The following is a 12,263-nucleotide window of genomic DNA, read 5'->3' as shown; positions in this document are numbered from 1 at the left end:
TGCACACATTCCTTGTACATTGATAGCCCTATGTATACACATACATACATTTAATAAGAAATATGTATCAAATGAATATAGCAGAGTTGACCATCACGCCACTGTGTCCTTAAGAAGAAAACCCAGACTCTCCTGTGATGCACCACTGACATCTTAGCCAAAATGAATGAAGCTAACTCTGCATCAGTGCAAACAGGCCTACAAGGGAAACTGGCCCTGTGATTCTGGGGTCACAGACATGTGACCAGGTCTGAGGCCTACTGTTAGTCTGTGTGGTCATTGAGTGTCACTTCTTAACAGTTCTCCTCAAGGTGTCCACTTTTCCTTCAAATATGTAATTCTTCCTCACGTGGAACCATCACTAATGAGGAGACAGAATGGAACAATAGGAAGTATTTATTTGAGGACTCACAGATCTCAGTTTGAATGTAAATTCCATCACTAACTAGCTCAGCAACCCTGGGCGAGTTAACAAACTCTACAAATCCTTAGTTTATGCACATGGAAAATGACAATTCTTACCACTAACATCCTGGGCAATTGTAAGGATTAACTAGGATGAAGGGCCTGGCCTGACACATAGGAGGCACTTAGCAAATGTGACTTCATTCAACTTCATTAACACGTCATGTTGAAAATAACCACCTGTAGAGAATATTTTCCTTCTATGGAATCCTAACAACAAAAATATTGTGCAAAATATTTAATATAAACACAGCAAACATCAATTTTAAATAAAATTGTAATTTATAGGTTGAAGTAAATGTGCTTTTTCTGGTAATTACGATAATAAAATTAGATCACAACAGAATCAAAAACCTCGATTCACTCATAGAACAAACTATTACTAGAGTATCACATACGTGCCAGATGTTTCTTTACGGGACAATATATCAAAGACACGTGTGAAAAGCATGAGGAAAGCGTCACAACTTACCCCACCGACTTTCTCAAAGTGAGATCCATCTTTCTTAAAATCTGTGAGGGCACCATTGAAGTACCAGGTAAACATGATGTCTAAAAGGGGGTCGTGTTGCACCTGACAGGGCAAAATGACACTTTCGCCCACCGATACATCCATATTAGATGGTGCCAAAGTTATTCTCGTTGGTTCTATTGGGGAAATAACAAAGTTTTAAGCACAACTTCAGCATTTTTTATTTCGATGAAAGCAATTTTCACAGATTGTTCATCTAAATTACAGTATTTTAAGTTTGTAGAGATATCTATATGTGTGTGTATATATATACCTCTACATAATTAAAGGCCTTCAAGATTAAAAAAGACATTTTGATGCAGACCCATAACATATTTCATTGGATCCACAAATTCTTGTTAAAAGAATTAGGTTATCTAAATTTATGGGATATATAAGTCTAAAACTTGAAGTCACCTGTAAACAAGAGTTATAATACCACTACAAAATCAATTTCATGTTAGTGTTACTGCATCATGAAATACAGGAGTAGAAATAGAAACCACCATATTTTCACCAACTTTGAATGACTGGAAAGTGCATCACTACCAAAATTTAAATAGACTCAGACTTCTGAAAGACTACATGGAAGACGTTTAGAATAGGTACAATGAGAGGAATGGTAAGTTAGAATGTAAATTGACTTGTTTTTTCCCCCAATGCAAATGTCCACATGCCCATTTCTTTCCCCATCATCACCACAGCCCTTCCATCCTTTGTGAGTTAAACTTCTCTTGATTCCTCTTCTCCATTGCTACTCCCCATTTCTTTGCTCCATGTTGCAACAAGGTCTTCAAAAAAAGTCATTTTTTATGTTGTCTACAGTTTCTCTACTTAATTTCTTCTTTAACTCATTCTTGGCAGACTTTAGTACCCACATCCCGTCTGCTTTCATCAAGGTCCTCAGTGATCACTTTGCTGCGAAATCCAGTGGTAAATGTTTTGACCTCCTCTTACTTTACTGACCTTTTAGCAGCATCTGCGACCGTTTTTCATTATCTTCTCCTTGGTACACTATCTTTGCTTGGTCTCTGGGACACCAAACTCTCTTCAATTTCTCCTACCATGCAGGACTCTCCATTTCTGTCTCTTCTTGAGTCCCTTTTCTTTTCCTAAATCTCTCAGTGTTGGACTGTCTCAAGCTCAGCCCTTGATTTTTCATATTCTTTAACTTCACTCACTGTCTTGGTGATGTTACCGAAGTCTCTTCAAGTCAAGTACCTAACCATATGCTAACAGCACCCAAATATATACATCCATCCTCCATCTCTCTCCCCAGATTCAGATTCATTTATCCAACTAGCTACTTGGCACCTTCACTCAGGTGTTATGATAGACCTTACTGTTCACCATTATTCCTTTCAGAGCACACAGTAGGATTAAATTCTCAATGCTTCTGAACTCAGGCATAGCCAAATGCTATGCTTTGGCCAATGAAATGTAAGTAGAGTGCTATTTGGCACTGGTAGGCAGAAGCCTGGAAGGACTAATGGGCAATTTGACACATCTTCTCTCCTCTTCCATGATGATGGGCAAGGTGCCAGATGGTGGAGGCACTGGGACACTTCTTTCCTGAATAAAGACAGCAGAGCTGATCCCCCATGGACTTGGAGCATTAGCAAAAAGTAAATCTTTGCTATTTTAACCCACTATCTTGGATTTATTTACTATTGCCGAATACTGTGGTCCGACTTACAGATAGAGGCTAATAAAAACTTTACATGCAACACATGCAGACAAATCTGACCCTCCTCCACCTCCCAAACCTGTACAACTTCGGCCTTGCCCATCTCAGTTGTTTTGACTGTTATTCTTCCCTGCAGGCATCCCTCTCTTTCAGTCTCTCTGACCTCACATCCAATTTGTTAGCAACTCCCACTGACTCTGCCTGCAGAACAGATGCAGGATCATATACCTTCCCAACAACTGCTCTGCTGCCACCCGCATTCACGCCATTAGCACTCCTGCCTGGGTTACTGTGATGGTCTCCTGAGATCGCCCTGCTTCCACCCTTGACTCTCCACAGTCTCTTCTAAACAGAGCAGCCAGAGCAATCCTTTAAAAATGTATTTCCCATCTTTTCACTCCTCTGCTTAAAACTTGGCACCAGCTTCTACTTCAGCTAAAACCTGAAGTCCTAATAAGGTCTACGAAACCTCTACAGGACTGTCCCCAAGGAATCTATTAACTCCTTCATGTCTGAGAAGTTTTTGTTCACACCTCTCCTTCTCAACAAGGCTGATTCTCATCACTCTGTTTCATGCTTATGTCTCCCATACACTCCTCTGTATTTTCTAATTATTGGCAACTTTTTCCCTCCTAATAGTTTCCTTGCTTTTTATTCCTACTGCTTATTTCCCTTCTACCTCTGGTAGAAGGTAAGCTTCACATAGACAGCATCTTTGTACCTCTGTTTACTGATTAACCCAAGTACCTGGCACGTGGTAGGTGCTCAATTTCTTTGAATGAACGAATGAACAAAATATATCCACAACTCTAAGTGACTCTTATAGTAGCAAGGATTATTCCATGGGCTTAAACATCTCCAGGAAATAGCAAAGACAAGAAATAAGAAAAAAGTGTACCCAAAAGATGTGACATAAAAGAATAGCATAAGCTAAAAGCAGACCAGCAGCATGTACTATTTGTAATTCTATTGCCCGTTAGGCCTGCAGAGGTTTAACTCGTGTGTTCCCTGGTGCACACTGTGGTATATAAAGAAATATCAAGAATCGTCTCTTGACTTTCACTTGTTAAAAATAACACAAGTGTAAATACAAGTCCTACCTTCTTGGTGCACTGCATGTTGTGAAAAATATTTTGCTTTGTGATGTTAGGAACATAGCACCCAGTGCATCCCTACGTAAGGCAATCTTTAAGAGCTGCACCTACCTGTAACCACCAGGTGTGTTGTACCATTTGCTTTCCCAAACTGGTTTTCTGCTATGCAGGTATAAATTCCAGCATCAGCTTTGGTCACATTGGTAATTTTGAATCCACCATCTTTTAAAAAAGAAATCCTAAAGGAAATACAAATGGGACTAATAAATGTAGAGTCATCACTTTTTTTTTTTCAAAATGCATAGAAAAAAATTAACAGAAGTATTGCCTTAAGCTTTTATTTTTAAGGCTAGATAAACCAGCCCTTAGACTTCTTGGGAATAGAGCAAATTAAAAGAAAACTTGTACACACATGCACATAGCTGACTTAAATAAGACGCTTTACCAATTTACTAATGCTTCTTGACATTTTCACACAGCTTTACTTCACAGCATTACTTAACAGTACACCTGATACGGGAGATGCCTTTATCAAATAACTGTGAAATGTCTTCCAAAAGCACATGGTGAAGTAGATTACTCATGGGTTAGCCTTATCAATTTGGAGGAAAAAAAAAAGCAGACATGACACTGTTTCCCCTAAATCTGAAACAGCATATGAGAAATAAGAAACTCACTGGCCTCTCATTATGAACCAGAGAGAGTCACATTTAACGTAGCATAAATCCAAAGTTTGCAACAGAACGTACGCATGGTCACCCATGAGCTACAGCAAAGAATCTGGGCAACACAAATGCACATCATATTAGAGTTTCTAAACATACATCAAAAGTACTTAAAGCTTTTGCATCTAACTAATTAACTAAGGGGAATACAAATGAGTGTCTTATATGTGCTAGACGCTAGTAGAGTCCTTGAGAGTACTGGGTGAGCAAGAAAGTCCCCACCTTCGTGAAAAGGATGGTGTAGTGAGTGGCACAGACAGTAAGTGATTAAGTAGGTAAATACAATAAGTTCAGATTTTTGAGAAGTAATTAGAAGGATACAGACAAGGTAATACAACAAAAGCAAAGGCTACAGGGAGTGCCTCCATGATGAGGTGCTTCAAAAAAGTTGCCTCTTAGAAAAGGTGCCATTTGAACTGAGAAAGAAGAATGAGAAAGAGTTGGCCTGTCCTTAGTCTGATACAGGAATCGTGACTGCCATTCTTGTCTACTCAGCATTATTTCTCTTTTCTTCGAATTCCTAAAATCTTCATTATCCATACCATGCATTTAATGCTTAGGATGCCTTTTATCTTTTATGGTTCATATGTTTGACAGGTGAGTTTAGCATCTATCTAAATGGATGGTAAACTTCTGAAAATGTTTGCAACTCCAGGGTCAGCATGACATGACATGTGTCAATAAATGCCTCCAACTTTTGGGCCGTATGGTAGAGGAGACAGAAAAGATGCTGAGGACATCAGAATAGACTTGGAGGATCTCGACTCAGTCTCTAAATACTATCCTATATGCTACAAGATTTTTAGGTGTGTGTCAAAAATGTGATTACTAGTACAAGTTTATGTATCAACAATACAGAAGATATGAATTTTATGTTACATGTATATGTGTGAATGTGTGTGTGTGTGTGTGTGCACGCGTGCGGGTTTTCCATAGCTTGTGATCCATCCACTTTCACATGCATCCTGGTTACGTTTCCTTGAGTGAGAAAGTTGCAGTGGAATGAGAGCTAGCACACAGGGACCTGTTCATGATGCTAGACAGAGCTATCCATGAATGTTAGCTGCTCATGTGTGTGTTTTTTTCTAACATGTCAAAGTATATTTAAAACACAAGGGTTTGAGAACAATGTCCTAGACAGCTAATAAGAAAACACACCACTGTATTTCAACTTGAGGAACTAAGCTGAAGGGTTAAAAAGCCTAAGAACTTTCCTAGGAAGATGTAAAAAAAAAAAAAGAAAAAAAGGTGTTATGCCTGGTTTCCTTCATGGAACCCTGACTACTTTGTTGGGTGTGAAATGTAATCTGATCACTTTTCACAAATAGATGATCAAAAAAAAAAAATCTCTTTAGATCTTACCTTATCAGAGAACAGAGATTTTTCTCTAATCGTGTGTGATGATAAACAAAAGAGGAAAGCCTGCAGAGAGGTGCACATGAATGAGAACTTAGGAGATGAAGACGCTTTTCAGAAACATGGGGAGTTAGTGTAAAGAAACAGAAATTTGATCACTAATCCTGCTCACTCCCTCCTGCCCATCCTGTGCTTAGACCCCCTTCCCTAGCACTACCTGGAGGACAAAGCCTGTATCCTAAGCCTTAGCCACATTCTCCCATCAGGACCTTGCCTCTCTAACTACACGAGGTCTCCTGAATTCTACCCTTCGTTTCCTTTTCTCTGATCATACAAGCCTTCTTTTAATTGCTTTTATGCTTCTTCCTATCTTAGGGCCTTTATTAAACCTGTTTTTCTATGTCTACTCCACTTTCAGATTTTGGTCACTTCCCTGAACCCATGGGTTGGATTATGTCTTCCTGAACTGATTTTACAAGATCTTTGCTTCTGTCATAGCATGTGCCAACTGGCTGATTATGTACCCTATTTTTGCTTATCTGATAATACTTTTTTCCTCTAGTAAGCTCAGAGACTGTGAGCTCTCTGGAAAGGCAGGGAGAGTGTCTGGATAGTGTCTGGATTACTCACCACTAAATTCCTGAAGCCTTCAACAGATCCTAGCATAGAGGAGATGCTAAAAAAAATAATGCTTGTTGAATGAGTAAATGATCGTACGCCCTAGAGAGTCACTATAGACGAGATCGGGTTGGTGAAGGAAGGTTGCAAGGCACTTTACAAATTATAAGGAAGTAAATTCAGAAAGTGTGCAGATCACTCTGTATTTCCACATATTTAAATACATATGTACATTAATATATATGTGGAACAAAGAAAGATGAGGCAGTAGAGGACTCGAAGAGAATTTAGAAATTCCTAGGATAAGAGGACTGCAAGTACATTCGTACTAGTAAGGAAGAAGTCAGTGATGGGGAGGAAATGAAGATAAGGGACAGAGAGAGGAGTGGAGGGAGGGAGGGAAAGAGACTAACAGAGAAAACTGGTTGAGGGAAGTCTCAGAGGAGGAAGGGTACAGACAAGGGCAGAGCTCCTGACCCATTCTGATTGCTAATACTACTTGTAAAATTTTTGGTCCTGATCCCCAAAGAACATAGTCCTTGACCCACAGCATTATTGCTCAGTAAATTTTACCTACCACTGCTGTTAAAAAGAAGTGCAGGTTTGCTGGGGGTTTTCATATGTAAAGAAAGCAAGCTGGAAGATGGTAACCAAAGGTCTTGAAGACATTTAAATGGTGAGGCAACCTTATCTGCTCTGCGTTATCAGGTGGAAATAGAATTGGAAACTCCAGGAGGCTGTGCAATCAGCCACTTCTGAGATTAGTAAGCAATAAAACACAGTGAAAATGTCTCTTGTTGACGGAACAAATACTCAGTTTAAGCTTAGAGCTTCTGATCTGGGGGCCACAAAGCAGAAGCAGGGCAATTTCAGATATCTTCCCAAGGTATGAATTAGTGTAACAGCTAACCTTTCACTAAAACATAAAACTATTAAGAATGTTGGAAGAACTAGAAATCCTTTAGTGCCTGAAGTTTAATGATTCTAAAAGAGCAGGCCTAACCTCATGACTAAGTTGAGATAAGGCATAAGGCATAGGATAAGTTTCAAAGGCAAAGCTAACACCTCAGGAATCACACAAAGACGCCAAAACAAACATAGTGACGCTCAAAGAATGCAAACTCTGTACACTGTAAAATTTTGAGCTAATTGGATATTTTCTTCCTAAATTGGTTCTTCCAGTAAGTTCTAAGATGCCCACAGGGCATTTCACACAACATAAAAATAAACAATATTCAGCAAATGGATGGAGTAATTGTTTCTCAACAGAAAACCTTCAATAACCTATGCTTCCCTACAGAGATCCGAAGTGAAAATTTTATACCACTTCACCATAAATGAAATTGCTTTCTGCACTTTCTGGGAACACGTTCTTCTGCAAATAGGTAGAGCTGAAAATGTAGATAACAATGGGTGACTTTAGTCTTGGCACAAAAAATTAAATGAAGATTTATGAGATTAGCATTCAGAAATGTGGTGCTCCATTTTGCTTTGAGAAATGTGCAATTTTAATCACTGTGGCATTTTAAACTCCTCGATTTGTTGTATAAATACACCTTTATATGTACCCTCTTACTGGTTTTGCCTTTTGTAGTAAAAGAGGTTAATTATTTCACTTAACTTTGTGCAGTCTATGGTTAGTTTGGGATAAATAACTTAATTGCTCTAAGCTGCTCTAATGGTCTATGCTGTAATTCAGAGATGGCATTGAATTTACAACTCTTTGCTCAGAAAGTAGACTGTTGTCTAGGCAACATTGACCTGTACTGTATGATGACATTTAAGCATCCATAATAACACACTGTGTTTTAGAATGGGGGAAGTGTGGAGTATTATGCATGCAAGGTAGAATTTCTGAAAACATTGTTTTTCCCCTGCCTATGCCCCGAATATCACAGTAATTTATTCAAGTTTGAATTTTAACAAACACACTGCCAACTCTACATTTTCTCAGGAAGCTCATCTCAGTGGAGATGAGATCACATGAGACTGTAATGATTAAACTGTTCTATAGAAAATAACAAGGCTATTTTGGACTTCACTTTCCGAGTACATATTGTAAGAGATGGATGCTCACAATTAGCTGTAAGAAAAAGTACTCACAATGCATATATTACAGGATAAATAATGATGGTGAAGAAAAGCAAATATAAATTGATGAAAATGCATGAGGAAATAAATGTCAGAGACAAAGAGCATATATTGTATGTTTTCATTTACAAGCAATCTCCCATATGCTTGGTGAAATAACTTCTCCCCCTTGAGTTCAAAGATAACCTACAAATAGTATTTGGGAAAATAATATTAGAATTTTCATTCTTTCAGCTTTATCATTTTGAACTTTCATCTTATAAATTCAACAGTGTTAGCTTAGTGATTTATTGGTTAGAAAATCTCCAAGGATAAGAGAGGCAGAGTTAGAGAAGATTCAGCAGTTAATTATCATATCTTTGACTAAGCACCAGGCTAATACTATGTGGCTCCATTATTTTGTTGGACACAGAATACATGAAACAGGCACCTGAGGTCCTAGTGAAATAGGGTGTGGCTCCACTTTACCGCCAAGATAAATACACATTTTTCATATCAATTTATATTTCCTCATATTCATAAGAAGAGAATCAACAATAAAGGAACATTTTCATCACATTTATAATACCTTTTCAAATGCATATCCACCATGACAAATATATCTAGAGCTACATTTACTGTTATGACGGGGACTCAACAGTCTTTCCTTCTAAAATAGACTCAAATCTATAGAACAAAAAGGCCCTTAAAAGTAGGTTTCCTGTTTGAACGATTATATAAAACTACTTAAGTAATTCATGAAGCCCAGACAAGCATCCATTTGAAACAGTTAAATCCTCATACAATACAGTATCTGCAAAAATTGTAAGTGTTCAGATGAGTGAGTCAGTAAAACAAACAAGTGAATATGACAAATCAACAATTCTCTGATGGCTCGTGGAGTCAAAGAACTCCTCGAAAGGAATACTTAATAAAATGCAAAGGGGCCTCGCACTTGACATTCTTCTCCTCTGCCTGAGACATAGACTCACGAGTCAAATCAGTGAAAATCAAGATGCCTGTTCTATTACTTATATTACAGGGAAAGGTGATGCAAAACTGCACAGGTGAAGCAATAATGATTTCCTGACACTTCATCCCAGAATTAGGCAGACCTAAGCCTCCTGGCACAGGTCGACAAGCACAAGCTCCCTTACTGAAAGGCAGAACAGCAGAACACATTCCTTCTCTGTAGGCGGGCAGACATTGAAGAGAAAAAGGGAGAGGGCTGAGCTACAATGCCAAGGTCTTCCAGCCAATTCCAGAGGTCAGACTCTTCCTCCGGGGAGGGGCTGAAGAGAGACACAGTGTTACCCAAATGGGCACCTTCTTCCTAGAGACTAACAGGCCTGGATTGGGGCTCACCTCCAACAATAGCGCTAAAGAGCCAGATACTTACTTTGTCTGCAAAAGGGAAATTTCATTCACTCAAGAGACGTAGAAGGTGCTGGATTTTTTAGCTGCCCACAATCTACCTCCATTTCTTCGGTACCCAACATTGACCTTCCTTTGGAGAATTCTCTTGCACTACTGGATGCGGTCTTGGTAAGCATATGAGTCTAGGCCCCCATCCTATCCTAGACGAGGAGGAAATACGGGACACAGGGCAGTGTTTCTCCAGCTGTTCTGTGCACCAGTTCCCGGGAGGACTCACTTCCTCAAATACCCGTTGCTGGGCCCACCACCAGATTACGTCTGGGATGGGGCCCAAGGACTTACAGTTCTAACAAGTTCCCAGGTGATTCTGATGCCGCTGATACAGAGATTACACTTCGAAAATCAGTAATTAAGCTACGTCCTTTGGATTCTCCCTCTTCAGACTTTGATCAGTGACACAAGGACGGAAATAATGGTTAGTTCATTCATTTCAGCACTTGCCCTGACAAGATGGTGCAATCCTGCTGCTGGGATTCCAGAAGCCCTCCAGTCCCGTCCTTTCCTAAGTCAGTTTCTGCAGCTCATGTAGTAAGTTTGTGCAATATCCTTGAATTTCTTCTCAACGAGAGGGCCCCAACCCCTATAGGATACAAGCTACTAAAAGCTGGTACCTTGTACATAGTATTTGTTCAATAAATATTTGTTGTCTCAATCAGTATGAAGGGTTCAGAGACAGTTTTCTATATAGAGAGGACAAGGTTTTACTGCAGATCAAGAATGGCCCAAAACACACCTGCCCTGATGGTAGAGTCTTGCAAAATAGAATGGTTTGGGGCCCACTACTCCAACCCCAGGTCATCCTCTTTGACAGATGTCTGTCAATATTTAAATGGCTCAACTGCAACCTTAGGCAGTGTTTCTAACTTTTCTGTGTCATGAAGCTCTTTGAATATTTGAAAAGTATGAGGACTATGTGTGCAGAACAAATACACACACAGACACCCATGACAATAACAAGAGATCTGATACGATTCAAGATGAATTATCTAAGGTTCTGTGGACACCAGGTTAGCAACTCCTGCTAGCAATTAACTCATCCGATGACACAGGAGTGCGTCTGGAATCTCACTGTCTTGGATGCTTCAGGATGAGCCTTTTCAGACATGCTTTATTGAGTTTTCTTTTATGATGACTGTGTACATTTGATGACTGGCTCCTTAAAAATTATTTTGCACAAAAATTGAGTGGTGATATTGCATAGCTCAAGAATGTAGAGTCTTAGTTGATACATTCATCCATACCCTGGAGTGAGTCCCATGGTTTTCTGAGAAAAAAACTCAGCCCCAATAATATGAACTTTCTTGTCCCATCTCCATGCAGACATGTAATTATCATCATCTATTCAGACACAGAGTCTGGTGATGCACCGCCCCTTTAATAAGATGATATATACTTAAACACTACTTCATTTGACTCTTTAAGCATTTGACTCTGCATTTTCATAACAGTGCCTTCTCTTTACCCCAAATTCTTGACACCGAACATAACCTCAAAATAGTTTCTATTTCCAAGCTTATTAAAACATACATGTGAGAAATGATATTCATGGAAGATTAGCTAAAAACAATGCCTATCTATTCCTCAAAAGTCTTAAGTCTTAAATTCAAAGTTACCCTTGGATTAAGGGAAAGAATAAAACATTAACACTCATACTTTATTTTAAGGACACTGACTGTTAGCCATCACAATCAATTGAATTTGGACATACCTATTTGCATACTTTTGCTCAGGAAGAGTTGCACAGCTCTTTATCAAATGGCTTCATTTAATCTTATAGGCAGTGTGGACTGTGTAATTAGCAGTATTTTTCTCTGCTCATTTGTTGAAAGCTCTGAACCAAAACTGTGGACAACTAAGTGAATGGATCTGTTGGTGTATATTTTGTAAAGTAACTTAAGACAATCATTCTACAAGTATTTATGGAACATGTACTATAAACCATGCTCTGTAATAAGCAAAAAGGATTCACTGGTAAGAATTTATTCTGTGCTAATGAAAATTACATTCTAGGCAATTGGAACTCTGGCGTATTTTTTTTTTGCTTCAGTGTTAACCTGGTGTGCCTTTGGTTAACTGTCTTCAAGTTCCTTTTGGAATGAGGCATGATGTAAGTAAATGAAATAAACTAAAAGATACAAAGTTATTAAAATGAGGCTAGAGTAATAAGAAAATAATAAATAATACATTTAGCGAGCTATATGGTGTTTCAAGGACTTAAACTAGGAAAATGTGTAATTTATATCAAGCTTCACAAACTACGATTTTCTCAGTTAAGTAAATTATAAATACTGCAGAAAATT

The 12,263-nt window shown here is 38.7% G+C and overlaps 1 protein-coding gene across 3 annotated transcripts in view; it reads right to left on the bottom strand.

Annotated features, from left to right (window-relative positions):
* CNTN3 (contactin 3) overlaps positions 1–12,263 on the bottom strand; it is a 299,956-nt gene that overhangs the window by 58,048 nt on the left and 229,645 nt on the right. For all 3 annotated transcript variants that reach the window (XM_032458081.1, XM_032458082.1, XM_032458083.1), the window contains exons 12-13: positions 3,869–3,996; positions 938–1,113 (exon numbers count right to left, since the gene is read on the bottom strand). In XM_032458081.1, the coding sequence (XP_032313972.1) occupies positions 938–1,113; positions 3,869–3,996 (304 nt within the window). The remainder of the gene's footprint in view (positions 1–937; positions 1,114–3,868; positions 3,997–12,263) is intronic.

The sequence above is a fragment of the Camelus ferus genome, chromosome 17 (assembly GCF_009834535.1).
Source record: "Camelus ferus isolate YT-003-E chromosome 17, BCGSAC_Cfer_1.0, whole genome shotgun sequence".
Classification (NCBI taxonomy): domain Eukaryota; kingdom Metazoa; phylum Chordata; class Mammalia; order Artiodactyla; family Camelidae; genus Camelus; species Camelus ferus.
This window is presented reverse-complemented; position numbering and strand designations above follow the sequence as displayed.